Source organism: Rousettus aegyptiacus, unplaced genomic scaffold, assembly GCF_014176215.1.
Source record: "Rousettus aegyptiacus isolate mRouAeg1 unplaced genomic scaffold, mRouAeg1.p scaffold_m13_p_3, whole genome shotgun sequence".
NCBI lineage: Eukaryota > Metazoa > Chordata > Mammalia > Chiroptera > Pteropodidae > Rousettus > Rousettus aegyptiacus.
The window spans coordinates 8798108-8816515 of NW_023416306.1; the positions used below are offsets into that span (position 1 = coordinate 8798108).

An 18408-nucleotide genomic window follows, 5' to 3' on the forward strand; every position below is an offset into this window, starting at 1 on the left:
ATGCTCAGGACCTGAGCAAGTTGACGGTGAAGCGTTTGGGAAGGAGGTGGTGGCTACACTCACACTCCATCCAGGCTGAACAGTGTGTTGTTGGGTGAGGATTCTGGAAGCCACATCTGAGCCATTGAAAAGTAGTGTCTGAGGCTGCACAAGGAACGGGCGCGCAGCACAGGAGGCCTCGTTCAAAGCAAGTGCAGCAGCGGCTCATCCTGCTCCCTTGGGACATAGGCCACACATGCGTAACGGAGACGTAAACGCCTAAGAGCAGAAACAGACGCAGTGAGGCGGCGTGGAGGGCGCTGGCCAGTCGCAGCAGGTGTCGGTGCCCCGCCCCCGGCGGAGCTGCTCCCCCCGGTGCCCGGGCGCTGCTGCGGTGTGCCTCACGTTTCACTGTCCTCTTTCCTGCCAGTGGCTGACTGGCGGGGGTACCGCCTGGCGTAGGGGAACCTTTCCCGAGTGCACAGTTAGGATGGCGGCAGAGCCTCAGGCCCAGGCGGGCATCCTGTGCCCAGTCCCAGTGAGGGCCTAGCCTTGCGTCTGCCTGCCGGCTCCTCTGCCCCCCGCAGCCCTGCTCTGCCAGCCGCTGCCGTTTAAGGCAGACGCCCTCCCCGCGTGCTGCTGAAACGAGGTGCCATAGCCCAGGATGGTGAGCAGGCTTCTGTGTTCCCAGCCTCCGGACGCTGTGGCTCCGATGGGTTGGGCACATAGGAGCCATGTGGGGCTCTGGCGGCTAAGGGTCCAGTGTAAGGGAAGGAGCCACATCTTCACACCAGCGGGGTAGGGGGTGGTGGGAGCACATCTTTAAAAGGTGCTGCCGCGAAGGAGATCGTGGCGGGGACGGGAAGGGTTAACAGAAACAAAGGTCGGCCAGTGTTCACTGCACACGCTCTGGAGTTTATACAGAGCCCGGTAACATCTCCCTCTTCTCTGCTTCCTCCCCTCTGAGCACAGTGCCCTTTGGACAGGATGGGTTATCGAGGAGCACGTGGTCGTGGCATAGCCAGCGTGGTCTGTTGGTCCACGCCAGGTGTACGGAAGGAATTTCCAGCTGGGAACAGAGCGGAGGAGCGGTTGGCTTTGTGCTGCTATTTGACAGTGTTGTTCTCAGTCCCAGCACGGGAATTAGCAGTTCAGATACGCATCTCATAGACTGCCTCGTGCTCAGAGAAGCCTGTGGGATTCACTCCAGGAAAGGGGCTGGATGTGTCCTAGTGACGATCCAGCGTCTCCCTGCTGGGGACAGTTAACTCTCCTGAGTCTTCAGAGTGTGATCTAAAATGCCAAGGACAGAGTCTGTCTGTGAGTCATTTTTATGCCGTTAATGCTGCCAAATGTGTTTTAAGTGCTTAAGGTAGCAGGTCAGCCTTGCTGCCGCTGCACAGGAGAAGGGTGATGGCAGCTCAGGATTCACTTCCTGCTGGTTTCGGGAGTGTGAAGCTTGAAGGCCAGTGACCAGATGCTTTCTAGCATCTTCTGGTGATGGCGAGGTGGGCAAAGAAGTCGGAGTGCCAGGTGCTGTGTGATCTTAGTGCGACTCCTCTCTACCAGGGGTCCCTGTCGCTCACACTGGGGAGCTGACAGAAATGAGCCGTGGGGCCGTCGGATCCCCCAGGGTCACAGAGCTAGGACTCAGGAGGGCCAGACCCCAGCCCAGGCCTGTTTGCTCCCTGAACACTGGGCCCTCCCTCCAGCCCCTCACCGGGCGCCTCGCGGGGATCCTAACTCCGTTGTTATTTTCTTCTCCCTAGGTTTGGCCGGTACCGGTGTGAGAAAGGGACCACTGCGGTCCTCACCGAAAAAGTCACTGCCCTGGACATTGAGGTGCTGGAAGAAACAGTCCAAACGATGGACACGTCCTGAGTGGTGTCGGCGGGAGGCTGGTTGCTGCTCTTGAAGATGGGGGGCAGTGGAGGCTCCCGTGTGAGACCTTCATTCGGCCCATGTTTGCTGAACGAAACCCAATAAAAAAGAAAACCAAATTGATTGGCTGAGGTCTGGAGGCTGTGTGGGTTTTTGGTCATTAAGTGGGGTCTTTTGGCTGGTAAGGCCATCGGCTTGGCCCCCCCTTCAGGATGCTAATCCCTCCCCAGGGCCAGTCCATGGGAGCCTCCTGAAGACAGTGGGGCCTCACCTGCCGCAGGAGGTCCGATTGGGTTATGCCATTCTTCCGGTGACCGTCATCCCCACCCCTCTGCTGACTTCCCTTCCCTTGCGGTGGTCCCAGGGTTTTTCTATTTCTTTTTTTTCTAGCATGAGTACAGCACAGCCTTTTAGGAAAGAGTCAGACATGGTCAGTCCCACAAACAAGCAGGGAGGTGGATCGTTGGCCACAGTGGCGTGAAACTAGGCAGCCTCCACCCGGGCAAGTCTCACAGAAGCCGGGGGAATGCTCCAGGGATTACTGTGTGTAGTAGTTAGGAAACAGCCATTTCACAGACACGCCGGCCTCGTGAGCGCTGCAGCCGTACGCCTCCAGAGGGCCTAGGAGGCAGAAGCGTTCTCGTGACAGGCAGAAAGCGAGTTCATCAGTGTCCAACCCCGGTTCTGCCAAGGGAGACAGTGGGGGCTCTGAGAGATGTAAGCAGAGTATTTACAAAGAATCTGGCACCCGAAACACGTTCAGTGGTAGGTGCTAGGTGGGAGACGGGGCCTCGACTCTCCCAGAGGGAGCATGGCTGGGGGACATGAGGCGGAGGCCAGCACCAGGTTTTCCAGAGTGAGCCTGCTCTTGGGCCAGCCTTCCCTGTTAACGCCGCCAGGAGCGGGTGGGGAGCACGGTGAAGTTATTTACGGCAGCAACTTGGCCGATGACTACCAAAATTATTGGGAAGCTTGAAAAAATTCCGGGATTACTCAGAATGTCTGGGGCCTGAGAAATTGTGTCCTTAAAGTGCCTCAAGAAACTGTGCTGCACCGCAAAGCTGTCTTAAGACTTATCGATGAACCGCACTCATTCACAAAAGAAACCTCCCTTACCCCATTTTATTTCAGACATGGAGCACACATACAAAGCAAAGGTTGCATCTGAAGAAAATCTCTCAAACTCGACAGTGTTACAGTAGAACAGATTTCACACAAGGAAACGGAGCGGTGGCCCAGCCCAAGTCCTTTATCCCCAGGGAGGCCTGGCCAGCGAATTGGCCGCGGTCAGAGCACCTTGCCGGGACGCAGACGGAGCGGATGGGCGGGCGTGCGCGCGCTCCAGAGGGCGGAACTGTCACCAAGTCGGCGGACGACAACTTAGACCATTTGAGGATTAACTTGCGTATAAAGGCAAAATTCAAACTGTTTCCTTCAGAGCTTGAGTTTTCCTTATGTTCACATTTATAAATTAGTCTTCACAGTTAATCCTATTTGGGAACAAGAAATAAAGGCACACCTTTCTGGTTTCCTACACATAGTACAGTTGTACATGAATTCTTAACGTGGTTCACGGACTTGAATTCTGTGAAGGGGTTGAGTGGCTGCCATTTTTGAATCATCTACAATGTGCTAGACAACTTGCATATTTTATTTCAAATTCTGTCAGCAACCCTGAAGGTAGGTATTATTAGTCCCATTTTTTACAGATGAGGAAACTAAGGCTCAGAGAGACTAAGAAACTTGCCCAGGGCTGTGGCAGGAAGCTGCAGAACTAGAATTTGTACAGAGAACAGCCCGAGGGCATGTTTTATGTTTTTCATATGCCATGCTTCCTTCCTACAGACAAAAATGCTTTAACACTGATCATTAAGGAACTGCCAGCATTCAGGCAGGTGAAGTGCCTGGTACAGAACAGGTGTTCAGGAGAAGATGGCCGAGCCGGACTGCATGGAAAACACTCCCGCCTCTCAAATACTGTCTGTCTGCTGAAGCTCTGCGCCAGATGCTGGGTCCTCCTCATCCTTATTCATTGAGTTACAAACATGGATAAAAATATTAGGAAAATCTCCACTCCACTTAAAAAAATTATGTTCTCTTTATCCCTTTACAAGAGAGTAAATTAGGCACACAGCTTGAATGTTTGAAAAGATTCTAAGAGCTAAACTGAACCTGTTACTAGCCATTTTCAAAGGCTCACTGCAAATCGCAGTCTCCTGCAGTTCTCCTGTGAGTATCAGCCTTGACCAGTCACTCAAGGAATTACTCTACGGGCTCACATTACAGTCCAGATCCAAGGGGTGCGTCCCTGGCTCGCTGATCCACACCCCTTTGTTAATCCAGCTGAGATTGTCCGCCACAGTCTAAAGAAAGGACTTTTGAATTTGACCACCAGGAACATGTGACCAGCGCCCCTCCCCCTAACTGCTCTGCATTCAGCATCTGATGTAAAGCACGGCCCCCCTGGAGGAACCTGCTGAAATCTCTTAGTTGATCTAGGCTACCAGGTGGCCGCTTTGGAGAAGAGACTCAGGTAAGGCAGAGAGGTGCTGGCTCTGGTAAGGCCTCCTGCGCCCACGGTCAGGTGCTGGACGTCCACACGTGCATCTGTTTGGCAACTTGGTGCACATATCCGATGTCCGGCCTCTGGTTGGGGTCGGGGTAGATGCACATACTGACCAGTTCCCGTAACTGCAAGGGAGAGGATGGCTCGTGTTAGTCTTAAGCAAGCAGCCTCGCTGAGGCCCTGTGGCAGCACTCCGTCTGCAGTAACTCACATAGTCCTCGAGGCGACTAGGTGAGGAATGACCGTAGGGAGGACAAGGGACGGGTGCCCGGTCACACAGTCAGTCGCTGGGCAGAGCCAAGCCCAATCCTAGGCTTGTCTGGTCCCAAAGGCCATGCTTGGAAACCCTGAGAGCAAGAGTTACTTTCAAATAATTGTGAACTTTCCAATTGCCCACACTAGGCGTGTGTGTGTGTGTGTGTGTGTGCGCGCGCGCGCGCGGGCGCGCACGCTGTCAGTCATGCAGATGCCGAACCAGAGGACAAAACTCAAGACGAGGGCTTATTGATCATAATAAATGCATTAACATGCAGCAGGGCTGCAGTCTGCCCACCCCCTGGCCTCTTTATTGTGCTCATGAAAGACGGAGCTTTTAATTATACAGACACTGAAGGCTGCGCCCGCCTCGGGCTGGGGGAGGGGCGCCTTGAGCCTCTGATCGCCTCCCCTCTTCTGATAGCCAGAGTGCCAATTATTTTAATGGTAATTAAAATAATGACCTTAAAAAGCCTACATCTTAACTTGCATCACTGGGCCGGCTCACTACAATTTTCTTATTTAAATACCTGCTGCTGGGGAGCCTGGCTGGCCCTGCAGGGTCTGGTCGGGAGCAGCGGCCGGCCAGAAGGGCTGGTCCTGAACGAGGGGGCTCCATGGACTGAGCCATGCTCGGGGGGTCCGGGAGGGCGGAAGGGTCATGCGGAGGCCCCGGGCCCACCGTACACATGCCACGTGCCACTCCCGAGGGGGTATGGGCTGCAAACAAGGTTCCTCTGGGTCAGGCATTCTGAGTATCCCTCCAACCTGCACGCTGCCTTTCTGGGAGTCCACTGCCTTATCACTAACCACGGGGAGCCCCTGACAGACGCAGCTGAGCCTGCGGCCGGCACGGACACTCCTGGAGACGGAGGCTGCCTGGGATGCGACCATACTTTTCGAGATCTCACAGTATTCAAGGCAATTCCTTAATCCAAGGAAACCGGATTAAGGTGAAGTGTCTGTGACCCCAATGGTCACCTGAGCAGACCACGCAGTCGACAATAAGTGCTGGTTTGAAAATTGCAGAAATCAGGAGAAATAAAAATAGTATAAGCATCTTATTTCCATTTCTAAGAGGAGAAAGAACTTCAAAAGTGAGGTGTGCCGAGGGCCTCCAGTGCTAAGAAGCCCCTCTGGCCCCCAGACACGTGGCTGGAACCACCGCGCGTGGCCGAAAGCAGGGGCCTGGGGGAGTGGGAGCCCTCGGCGGTGGAGGGGCTGAGGCCGGGGGGGGGGGGGGGGGGGCGGGGGGGGGGGAGGAGCGGGCTGCAGCCTCTATGCGGATGTGTTCGCTTCCACTTCACATCTGTGAGGCAGAGATCACGGTTCCCACTTACAGGTGGGAAACTGAGGCGCATGCTTTGCTCCAGGTTGCATGGCCCCAAGCTGCTTTTGAAGAGTTAGAGAATTCCAATTTTCAAGAGAAGGCGAGAAAAGGAAAACCAAATGCAACGATTAACTTGGTCAAGAACTCTTGCTGGTTTTCCCTCTCCTGCCCACTTCCACTCCAGAGCATAGGTCCTTCCTCTAAAAGTTCACGGAAGAACTGAACTCTGCACCCCAGAGAACCAAAAGCTGTGAGAGAGGGTGCCCTGAGCAACTTTACAGGGATGTGTGCTCCTGACCCTCACCCTCCGTCCCGTGGGAGTCTGTGAAGCCCGTGAGTAAGGCATTTAAGCACAAAGGCTGCTGGGAGAAGGGTGGTCGGTTGGCGACCTGTGGGTCGACCTGCCCGGACACAGGGTTAGAGCACATTGGGAGACCTGGTGTCTGCAGGCTGGCCTGCCCAGGCCCAGGTCCCTGGAGGACAAGGGCTGCTCCTGCTCCAGTCTTGGAGCCTTTAGAGGAGGGATTGCCGTGAGCTGCACACGGTACCTCACCCCAGCTGAACCATCAGCTACTGCAGAGGCGTGCCATCAAGACAGGATGGTGCAAGGCGAGGTGCAAGGGTCCTGGGTTCAAATCCTGCCTCTACCACATGCAAGTTATGTGGCCTTGGACAACTATGCCTCAGTTTCCTCACTGGTAAAATGGGGTGGGGGAGGATTCAACACAGTAGGTCATCAATGCGAGATGCTATTATTGTGAGGCAATGGCCCAAAGGGGTCTCGGACGCCTCATCATACCCGCTATTGTTGACCTTGGACAGAAATAACAATAATAGTTCTATAAGCCTTAACCTTGAACAGAATTAAGGATGGTAACTGATGCTTACTGAGCATTTACTCTTAAGCCAGGCCTTGTACTACGGCCAGCAGCTACGATGGTGGGGTAAATGCTATGCCGGCCTGGTGCTAGACTGAGCCTGCCACACGCCACCTTAATCCTTACACCGACCCTGCGAAGTAGATCCTCATTTTGCAGAGAAGGACACAGACTCAGAACTACGTTCGGTGACTCGCCTGGGAGGAGTGGAGGGAATGTGCAAACCCATGCATCTGTCTACACCCCGAGCCATGCTGTGCCGTAAGCCTGCCATTTCCTCCTCACGTGTTCCCCGCGAAGGCAAACACCGGCCCTGTTTCGTGGTGATGACCCCGAGGAAGATGACGCTCCCGCACAGCACCCGGCACGGCCGGACCCGTCAGAGTCTGCCCAGAGCCCCTGCGCCTCATGTTGAGTGCTGACAATCCCGACCCGAGGAGGGACTTAGATCTGTGACAGCAGGGAGACCAGTCTGCACGCCGTGGCTTCCTGTCACGGGAGTGCCACGGCAGCCAGCCACGGTGTGGGGCGCCCAGGGCCCTGCCACCGCCCGCCTCTGCGTCTGGCTCTAGTTGCCTGACGCCAAGCGGAGCCTGTCTCTGGGACCTGCGGCGGCAAGCCTCACACCGGGCCCCAGGTCAGGAGCCACAGGGGCGGCAGTGTGCCCACAGGGCCGGCGGCAGCTGGCTCCCGTGCCAGCGGGTGAGTGACAGTCCTGCTGCCGGGGCCCACACTGGTGTCCATGAGAGCTTCTCAGGAAAATCAATCCGCTTTTGCTCCCGGACGTCTTCCCTCCTCCACCCCGTGAGGGGAACCCAAGCTCGACCCCGACCCCACAGCCGACCCCACAGCCGAGGCGTTTAGGAACTGCCCCTCCCTCACAAGGCCATGGGGTGGGGGGCCAGGTCCGGCCCTGGCAGCTGCACTCACCTTCTCAGAGTAATGTTCTCCAGGGAGAGGCGGGTAGTCACACTGCTCGATCTTCTGGCAGAGGGAGAAGAGGTTCATTTTATCGCCATAGAAGGGGCTCTGGAGAGCGGCCATCTGCAGGGGGAGGGGGAGAGGAGACGGGAGTGTTTAGCCTCAGGTCCACGGGGAAGAGGAACCACTCACTCCGGTCCTCACCACGACCACGATGGTCGGGCCTGTGGCCAGCAGGATCTCCCCGGAACCCCAAGAAGCTGGGGTTCACAGACGGGGCTGTCCAACCTGATCCTCGTTACGTGAGCAAATCAGCTGGGGCAAGGGTTTCGGTGGCAAAACTGTAAAGCCAGTAAGGAAAGCGGGGAGCAGCTGACGCTGAGGGTCTGAGGGCCCGCCACATGCAGGTGCACACCCCACCTCACGCCTCGGCCCTCGAGGACCGAGTTTGGTCATGTGCACGGAGCAGAGGGGGAAATAGAGGCTCTGCTCACGGGGACTGGTGCCTGGGCCCAGCGGGTCCTCTCTGGTGTATCGTCCTATATATTTCCAAAGGCGCCCATGGGAGGATGTCTATTAAAACAGTAAATTTAGGAAATGACCTAAGGACTAGCGTCGTGGCCGGGGGAAGTGAGGCATTCATTCTGAGCTTTCATTCTGGGTGTTTTTACCAGCCCACGACAGAGCTGCTGTCGGGAGGCCTGGCCACGGCTGTCTTAGAAGCTGGACACTCAGGTAGCGCTGGGCGGGGCAGGCAGGGGGAGGAAGGCGGGCCAGCTGGCCTGCCCTGGAGGCAGGGGCCTGGGACCCTCTGCCTCGCGGAAGGGGGGCAGACCTCAGGCTGGCCTGAGTCCCGGCTTAGCAGTCATTGGCTGTGTCTGGCCTTTAGTTTTCTCGAACATAAAATGGAAAAGGCTCCACCTGCGGGGCTGTGGCGAGGCTTGGCTGGCACGAGAGGCGGCGCGGCAAGCCGAGTGGCACCCTCGCCTGGCTCCACGCCGAAGCCGGGCCCACTCCTGGGCCGCTGGGGGGCAGGAGGACCCGTAGCCCTGCTGGGTTCTCACTCCGTCCGGGAACGACCAGGCGCCCCTGCTCCCTGCAGGAGGGCACCCAGGCTCCCCACCCCACCGTTCAGAGCGCCGCTGGGGGTGTTTTCCCAAAGGGGGTGCGTGGGAGCTGGGGCTGGGGGCGGCCCGCGGCAGCGCGTGGCGGCCCCATCTGCTGATCAATCCACAATGGGATTCGAGTGCTGCTTGTCACTCCTGCTCACTGTTGCCTGCTACCAAAAGACGGCCCAGCGTCTCCTGCTAATGACGTGCCGTCGGGTAACTGTGCTCGCCTGTCCCGCTGGCCCTCGTTCCCTTGGAGGGGCCAGGCTGCCCAGGCCACTGTGCACAGCTCCCGTGGCCGAGGGCTCCTGGGCTCTGGCTGTGATGGGCATCGGGACACCTGAGGAATCCTCATGGTCCTCAGGCCCCGGAGGGGGGCCCAGCGAGCCCCATCTCAGGGCAGGGAGGAGCTCGTAGTAGCTGGCTTTGTGGGTGCCCATGGGCTTTAGTTTTCTGGTCTGCCCCATCCTCTGCTCCCCACTGTGAACAGGTCTGGTGACCCCAAGAGCAGGGCCTGCCTCCTTCACAAGTGCCCAGGGGGATTCAGAACCTGGGCAGTGTCCTTAAGTTTACAGATGGCCTTGGGGAGGCAGCAGTGTGGCCTGGAGATTTGGGGGCTCCCTCTGATCCAGGTCTGAAGTCTGTCCAGGAAGCACCTGAGGGCCAAGGTACCTGGGCCATGCCAAGTGCTTCCAGGTAGGCGTTCAGGGCCAGCCTCACCTCTCCCCTTCTGCGCCCGGGGGTTCAGGGCCCTCCGAGAGTGTGGGAACCTGAAGGCCGCATGAAGCGAGTGAGTGGCCCGGGCCCTGGGCAGGCGGTGGGGGTGGGGGCGCCGGCTTTAACTGCGTGTGCCAAGTGGCATTGCCTGGCGGATGCATTTCCCGATGATTAAAATGAGAATCTTGGCGCGAAGGGTTAACCGGGCAGTTTCAAAACGACATCTGTTGCCCCAGCGAGCGAACGCAGCTGAGGCTCCACGCGGCCACTCGGGGTGAGCGGGTCGCCCTCTGGGTTGCGGCAGGGACGAGGGTGGACTTGTCCTCCGAGTGCTTCTGTTCGAAGTAGAAAGGACCCACCCACCAACGCGGGGCCTGGATTTTCGTGCGTCTGTCTGACTGCGAGAGGGGACTGCGCGATCCTTTCAGCAAGCCGGTCGGATCCGATTTGCAGAAAACGTGCTGTTTGAGATTCCCGAAGGGCCCTAGGAATTGGTGAGGGGTGGCGAGCCCCATATCCACCGTCTCCTTCAGATCATCTCTCCTTCCTTTCTGGCCCCCTCCCCACACTGTTTCGGAAAAGCTTCCGGAACAGGGTCGGCAGTGGGCTCCTGCTGACAGTGGCTTCTCCTCCGTGAATGCGGATTCTAGCGGATTCTAGCGGAGGAAGCAGGGTCGCCCCCCCGCCCCCCCTCCCCACTCCTGCTGCCGGCCACGGGCCTTCCATCCCGATCAGGGGCGTCAGGCTGTGAAGGAACCTCGGGGGCTGCTGCTCGAGACACTGGGATTAGAACGATTACGCCGGAGGACGAGATCTCCCCGTACCGCTGACCACCCACCTCTGACTGGTCGAAGTGAAGAGGACTTGCTTTTTGGGGGCGATACTGGTCGCCTCGTTAGAACTGCAAAAGCCAGGGCTCTCAGCGCTGCCCCTCAAATGCAGAACTTTTTCTGTCTGGCATCATCGGGATGACACATAGCCGGCGAGCGTGTGGGCACTTGGCCCCGCTGGGACGGCTCAGAGAAACTGGTGTGTGATCCGAGATGTCAGAGGGAGCGGGGGGCCCTGACTGCAGAGAGGACAGAGATTGCCTTTGACTCCCGCCCTGGGAGGGCCTCAGACGGCCCTCTCCTCACCCGGCATCTCCCCAGCACAGCCCGGAGTGAAGGCTGAGCCCAGAGGCCAACTGCCACGCAGTCTGCAGCCCTGCTGCCCCACGAGGCTGGGGGCGTCCAGACCATTCCCCGGCTCAAGCCAGAATCCCGCAGCAGGATTCTGAACAAGGCGCTGCGGATCCCCGGGCTCTTCCCGGCCTGCTTTCTGGCTGGGTCTCAGTCCTGCCCGCGCCCCTGGAGGCAGCTGTAAAGGACCCCCCAGCTGAGGATCCTGGGGCTGGCACTGAATGAGCCAATTTCTTCAGCTCCCATGTAGATAAATAAATTCTGCAGAGCCAGGCAGCCTGCTGGGTGCCGCCACAGGGCGTGCTGGGTAATGAAAATAAAGCACCGGGCCTTCCAGCGCCGCCAAGTTCCGGCATCTGCTGGGAGCACTGGACGCAGAGGAGGGGCTGCTGATGCTGCTCGGGGCTCCTCACGGCCTGGCCGCCCCCTCGCAGGGGCTCTGGGCGGAGGCCCTGCAGCTCTGTGAACGTGGTCACTCCTTCCCCCGAGGCTGGGAAGAAGGGAGAGGGGCCCTGGCTGCTGTCCGCAGGAAGGTGGGCTTTGACAGGCAGACAGACAGACAGACAGCCCGGGGATCAGGGCCGGTCTTGGCGGCTTCCTTGCTGTGTGACCCTGGGGAGGCTCTCCACCTCTCTGAGCCTCAGCTGCCTCCCTTATAGTAAGGCTGTGACCAGGCTGGTGCGATTCTTGCGATTCACTGTGGGGGCCGGGGAGGTGCTGCTCCAGCCACTGTGTCGTGTGGCCTGTTTCTCCTGTGCCAGCCTCTTCGAGATAGAGCCCACTGGGCGCCCACCCCTGAGGGCACGGGCCAGGTGTAGTGCTCTGTGGCGGCTCCTCGCTAGCCATGGGTCAACATCAGTGTCTTAACGTGACCTCAGGAGGTTCTCGGTGAAAGGGGGTGTGGCGGGCTGAATAACAGCCCCTGAGGAGGTCTGCACCCTCGTCCTGGGAGCCTGTCAAAGTGGTCCCTGATATGACGAAAGGGATTCGCAGGTGTGATTAAATTGAGGGTCTCCAGGTGGGCGGTCACCCCAGGTGATCCAGGAGGCCCTAACTAAGACTACTCGTGTCCCTGTCAGAGGGAAGCAGGGCGAGCTCTGACCCCACAGGGAAGGGTATGTCGACCTGGCGCTACGAGGTCCCGGGCCCAGGGACGCGGCGGCAGAAGGAGCCAGCCCTGACGACACCTGGCCTTCGGTCCGTTGAAATTGATTTTGGACTTTCTGGCTTCCAGATGGTAAGAGCATAATTTTATGCTGCATGAAGCCATCGACTTCGCGGTGACCTGTTACGGGGACCTGTTACGGGGACCACAGAAGTCTTGCGGGAGTGCGAGGAAGGGCAGGCCGGTCCCCCATGGGGAGGGGAGGGGGGTTGTGGGGGCCGCCTCCACCACAGCGATGCGGGCTGGCGCCCTAGAACACACCGCGGGCCGCGTAGCGGGAGTGCCAGCCGTGCCTGCGGGGTGTTTCCTTCCAATTACCAGGCCCCGGGCTCAGATGCGTCTCCCTTCCTGTCTGCTGGGAAAACATCTGCTTTCGCTTCCCCGCAGGGCTGGGGGAGTGGGGACGGGGTGGCAGCCCCGGGCAGGGCTCCCGCTGCCCATCGCCCTTAGAGGGGCTGGCCACGGCCGGCCGGCCACGTCGGCCACGTCCCCTTTTTGTGTGGGAGGGCCGGGGCCATGAGGTTGAGATCAGCACCCACTGTCCCCAAGGACATCAATGCCCCAAGGACTTGATTGATTTCATTGACTTCCCACTGCCAATGTGTCCCTCCCGGGCTGCAACTGCGTGGCCCCGCACACTGCCAACAAATAAGTCAACCCGGCGACCCAGCGCCTCCATGCCGGGAGCCGCTAAGGGATGCTGCCGTGTGAGACACGACGAGGACCGTTCCGGGCCAGGCCGGGAAGCCACCGGGGCGGGCCGTGTGGGCCAGCACAGGCTGCCTCTGCCTCTAGGATCTGGGACAAGGGCTCAGGCAGGGAGTAGGGTCAGCCCTCCTGCTAAAGGCCAGCTGCCGTCCTCCCGCCGGCCCTGGGGACGTGCGTCCCCGTCCTGCCCTGGGCGGCCAGGCGTGGTTTACATTTAGAGACCCTCATGGCTCACAGAGCAGGACACACCTTACGAAAATCCCAAACACGAATGGAAAAATAAAGACCGAAGCATCTGGACCAGGGACAATATCTACACGGGCAGGAGGCCAAAGCTGAGACGTCCATGGGGAAGGAAGACACGCTGTCCTTTGGCTTCCCCTTGGCCAAAGCAAAAACGGAAAGGTGGCCGGCTGCAGCGCCTCGCTCAGAGGCGGGCAGCAGACGCCGACCACTGCTGGGCCTGCACCGGTCAGCGTCAGCGGCTGTGGACAGCTAGGAGGGACAGATAACACTTCTGAGACCTAACCCGCATTGCCCCAGGGCCTCCTCTGAGCCAGGCGCCATTCACTCCTCACGGTGGGGCGGGGTGTGACCCCATTTTATACTTGGGTCACCGGAAGCTCCTGGGGGTGCTGACTTGCCTTGGGGCCTTTAGGAGCTGAGTGGGGAGCCGAGCTTTGAACTCAGGTGCTTCTGAACCCACACTAGGACCTTGCATGTCTCTCACTCACATTACCACAGGTAAGTGATTACACACGCACACACACTAATCCAGCATGGCACCCCCTGGCCTCCAGCTACGCGGAGGGCATTTGCTTGGTCCTGGGAGACACAGAGCAAAAGCCCGTCCACCTCGGGACTGACGCCCGGTGGATGATGCCCACTTAGAGGTGGGTCAGAAGCCCCTGCCCCGTCCCAGGTCAGGGCTGTTGATGCGGGGTGTCGAGCCCAGGGACAGCCCGCTTAATGCATGACCTGTGCTTGGCTTTGTCAGCGGCCTCGGTGGCCTCGGTGGTCAGTGTTCGCCCGAGGCACCTGGACTCAGCGGTGTGGTGGAGAGACCCGGAGTCATGCCTCATCTTGGGTGACAGACACCCGTGTCACAGAGGCTGTATGCGACCCAGAGACTCCCCGACCCCTTTGCCACCTGGTTGTAATTCATTTTCGGCAAAGCTGGGGCTGGCGTGAGTGTGCGGGTACACGGGGCGCCCTGTCCTTGCTGAAGACCGTTCTGACTTTCATCTCTTCTGTTGCTAAAGACACTGAACCCCCTCCAAACTTCCTCCCTCCATTTTCCTTCCCAAGCTCACCCCCACCCTCCCTACGCCCAAAGCTCCCAGCAGAAACCACCTGGCCATTGGGGGTGTGGGGAGAGACAGGGTTCGGGGAAGGACACACAACGCAGCCAGGAGCTGCTCTGCACTCCCGATCCACTGTAGCCACCCAGGTGGGCACCCCACATAGGGCCTGGCCCACGGGTGAAGGACAAACAGGAAACACAACCAGCCCGGTTACCAGGGAAACCGGGGCTGGTGCAGTAGGTACCTGGGGCCACTAGATGCCCCGGCCTGTGCTCCAAGCAGAAGCAGACGCTGAGCTTCCCGTCGGCTTCTAGTCTGTCTCCCTTCCCAGGCCTGAGCAGCTTGGGGGTGGGACAGCACCCGGCCTGCCGCTGGCCACCCCGCCAACATCCTCCTCCCGCTGATCAGGGAGATGCCGGACCAGACGGGGCGGAGGATGGGACCCAGACGGTGTCAATGCCACAGGCGGACACCACGCAGCCCCGGGCCCCGCGAAACACGGCCGGGCCCACCTCGTACAGCAGGCAGCCCAGGGACCAGATGTCAGACTTGAAGTTGTAGCCGTTCTCGTGGATCCTCTCCGGTGACATGTAGTACGGCGTCCCCACTGAAACACAGCAAGGGGGTGGGTGCTTAGGCGCTGTGCAGGATGCGTGGGCGTGGGGGAGGGGAGGGCACGGCCTCGCTGGGACCCTGGGCAGCCCTTCTCCCTCCCCCCCTCCTTCAAATGAGAGGGCTGAGCCAGACGGGAAGTTCCCACCCTGGCAGGGCACAAACAGCCCCTGGGGACAGGGGGCTGGGCAGCCGGGCTCTGGGCAGCAAGTGGCCAAGGGTCCTTTCAGGCGACTGCTTGAATCTCCTTAGAAGGGTCCGGATAAAGCTCTCGACAGGGGAAGGAGGCCCACCACTGTCGACGCTGACCAAGCGTATCGCACGTGTTGTTAGCTCGTTCCTGGCCCTAACAGTCCCATGAGGAGGCACCCCCATTTTACAGATGGAGAGACTGAGGCTCAGGAAAGCAGCAGGACTGGGGTTCAAACCCAGATCTTCGGGCACCAGAAACAGAGTTCTTAGCCGCCACCCTTAGCTGGCACCGACCGGCAGGTCCGGATTTGGGGTTGGCCGAGATTTCTTAAACAGGACAGAAAAGACACTAACCATAAGGGGAAAGATTGATTCAGTGGCCTTCATTAAAATAAGAAACTTCAGTTCACCGAAAGACCACTTGGAGAGTTAAAAGGCACAGCCCAAGAGGAAACGGTGTCAACATGTATACCCAACGATGGCCTCGCATACAGAATATACTTGAAAACGGCTCTAAAATCAATAAGTAAAAGACGAACAACCCCTTCCCCCAAATTAGCAAACAGCTCGAAGCGGGACTTCCCAAAGAACATATCCAAATGGCTGATAAGCAAGCACAGGAAACTGTTAATTTGCCTTATTACTCATCAGAGCCATGCAAATTAAAAGCACAGCGAGGTATTGCCACCCACTACCTGAATGGTTAAAGGTAAAATGATTGAGATATATATATATATATATATATATATATATATATATATATATATATATGCCCAACAGAAATAAGTGCTTCCGCCCATCAAGAGATACGCTCAAAAATGTGCAAAGGGGCTTTACTGGTAACGAGCAGGAGCTGGAAACAAACGTCCATCAGCAGTAGAATGCATAGATTGACAACGGGGTCTAGTCACGCAACGGGATGCTCAACAGCCACGAACAAGAACGAACCTCAGCTGCATGCCACGAAAAGGGGCAAATCTCGCAGACATAGCGGTGGAGGAAAGCAGCCAGGCACAGAGGAACACGCACTGTGATTCCCTTTTTATCAAGAACAGGAAAAGCCCCTCTCGGGGGGCAGCGATCCGGAAAGGGCTCGAGGGAGGTTCCTGTAACACCTATCGCATCTCGATGAAAAGGCAGAGGGGGCACACGCTTTCAAAGACCCAGCACTGTGGCGAGATGGGAGGGTTTTCCGGGAGGAGGGGAGCTCCCCATCGCGGGACAGGTAAGCTGGACGTGGAAGGCCTTGGTGCCCCAAAGCAGGGCACCATGCTCCCCTTCTGCAAGGTGCAGCAGAAGGGCTGATGTAGAAGGGCTGAAGACAGGCCCAGGAATCTGCATGGCTACCCCGAGAGCCTGATCTCGGTCCGTTTGGAAGATGATGAGGCTCTGGAGGCTTTGGGACCAGATTTTACACAGGCCGTTTCCAGGGGTCTGGAGGGACCATGGCAATGAGACAGTGATGGCCGCCGTTCAGCCAGAGTCTGTGCAGGCAGCTGGAGTCCAGCGTGGCAGAGGCTGCACCTGAGATGTGGCTCGTGACCCGAGGAAGGAGGATGGCCAGCAGCACGGGACCCCGGGAGGACAGGCAAGCTGGACTTGGAAGGCTTTGGTGCCCCAACGCAGGGCACCAAGCTTCAGGACTTCGTGGGCCAAAGATGTTTTGGGGCAACTAAATTTTGCTGGGTAAAGTGTTTAAAAAACTCAAAACCCCAACTACCACTTAGTGTCACATATTATTTTTAAAAGAAAAGACATTTTAACCCCCAGATAATAGAAAACTCAATCTCAAAATCCAGGATAGTCCTTTATAGCGAAAGCGTTTAGCTGCTTGAAAACTTCATCTTCTTGTTTTTCTTGCCGGAGATGTAGGAGAAATTCTGTCATGCCGGAGTGGTAGCGGCTGTGAGGTGTCGGAAACCCCCGCCTCAGGCTCCGCGGGAGCATGACCTTGTTCACCAAAGGTCCCAGCGCCCCGCCCAGGACCAGGTCACAGGTCACAGCGGGCACCTAGTAAGCGGCTACTCGCAGAGTCAATGACTCCATCCGTGTTATCAGCACACGTCAGCATTCACGCTTTGTTCTTGCAGCGGAAGGCCCTGTTTACTTAACCGATGGCTGCCCGAGAGGGACTACCTCATTATGGCTTTATCAGGACACCAAGCACCCTTCGATGGCAATAATCCCTGAACAGGGACAGCAGCCATCGCTTGAACACGTGGTTTGAGAAATGTATGCATACTTTATGGCTGAAATCAGGGGTTCATTGCTATTCGGCAGAAAGAGCTGTCCGTTAACGCATGAATCTGCAGGGACTTCTATCAGCAAACAGTGACTTCCGGCGGCAGACCCTGGTATATTTTGCTCATGAGGGAGCAAAACAACGGGCAAGTACGAAATGAACGACTTGTCATATCCAAACCACAGGGTGACATCCACGCGGTTCTCGATTAACGGCAAACGCCTCAGACCAAGCCGTAAGTGATTCCAGGGTCCAGGGTGCTGTGGATGGATGTACCCTCGAGCCAAGACCCGCCGCCCCCCCCCCACAAGGAACAGCCACGTGGGGCTGGCGGGCTACACACGGAGACAGTGAGGGCGGTGGGGGAGCTGGAGCTCGGAGGGCCTGTCCCCACTGGGGGACGGCAGTGTCCACTGCCTGGCTGCACCTCTCCTTTAAGACCCCTGGCTCCCCTCGTCCTGACTGGGGGTGCAGGCCGGCCCTGACACTTCTTGCCACCATCGGTTTTATCCTCTGCTCATTTTAGATTTCCCGGGGCCTCTACGGAAGGGATTCAAAGGAGAGGTGACCTGCAGAGTGGCCAGGCTTTGAGTTACCTGGCCCCTGCTTGAGGTCCCCCACCTGGCACGCCACCCCCCCAGTCCCGACACCAGTCTGCTCTTCATCCGCCTCTGTGCCTTTGCACATACTGGTCCCTGATCCTCCTGAGCATCTTTAAGGTCCAGTGAAGCCGCCCCTCCCCTTGGCCAGTGAGAGCTGGGTGCTCAGTGTGGCCTGGACATTTGGTTTGCCCCTCTGTCAAGGCTCCGGATCCCTGCTTGTGGTGAGAGCCTTGAGGCACACGGGGGAGAAAGGTTAGGGGGTGCATCACCCCTTCCCCTCTGCTCTCCACCCAACCGTCTACCTCGTCACTGCTCTTTCTGCTTTTACCCCACTTTCCACTGGTGTAAGGAAAAAAAGGCAAACAACCCAAATATAATCTGGACTTTCTTCTAAGATGCCAGAGCTGCAGACGCCATTGATACAGGCATCCATTAGTCTGTCCATCCATCCATCTGTCTTCCATCCATCCATTATCCATCCATCCATAATTGACTGTCCATCCATGACCTACTCATTCTCCATCCGTCGAGCCATCTATATTCAATGTTGTGCCGGGTGCGCCTAGAAGGTAGTGAGCTGCCCGTCCAATGAAGCATCTAGAAGGAGCCAGTTGATCAAGGAAAAGCTGGACTGACCAGTGGCTGCAGCCGAATCCCCTAGAGGAGCTCGTTTAAAATCTGGCTGCCTGTGCCGCCCCTGACCTGTGGGGTCAGAACCTGCAGAGCTGGGACGTGGACGGCCACTTCTCCCACAAGCTGCCGGGGG

General features: G+C 57.9%; 2 protein-coding genes across 4 annotated transcripts in view; one reads left to right on the top strand and one right to left on the bottom strand.

Annotated features, from left to right (window-relative positions):
- The window catches only part of PSMB7 (proteasome 20S subunit beta 7), a 53731-nt gene extending 51743 nt beyond the window's left edge, over positions 1-1988 (top strand). The window contains exon 8 of the mRNA XM_016137427.2: positions 1749-1988. Coding sequence (XP_015992913.1) covers positions 1749-1860 — 112 coding nt within the window. The 3' untranslated portion in view covers positions 1861-1988. The remainder of the gene's footprint in view (positions 1-1748) is intronic.
- A 1946-nt stretch (positions 1989-3934) lies between these two features.
- The window catches only part of NEK6 (NIMA related kinase 6), a 74304-nt gene continuing 59830 nt past the window's right edge, over positions 3935-18408 (bottom strand). For all 3 annotated transcript variants that reach the window (XM_016137424.2, XM_016137425.2, XM_016137423.2), the window contains exons 8-10: positions 14507-14601; positions 7820-7933; positions 3935-4551 (exon numbers count right to left, since the gene is read on the bottom strand). In XM_016137424.2, the coding sequence (XP_015992910.1) occupies positions 4441-4551; positions 7820-7933; positions 14507-14601 (320 nt within the window). In that variant the 3' untranslated portion in view covers positions 3935-4440. The remainder of the gene's footprint in view (positions 4552-7819; positions 7934-14506; positions 14602-18408) is intronic.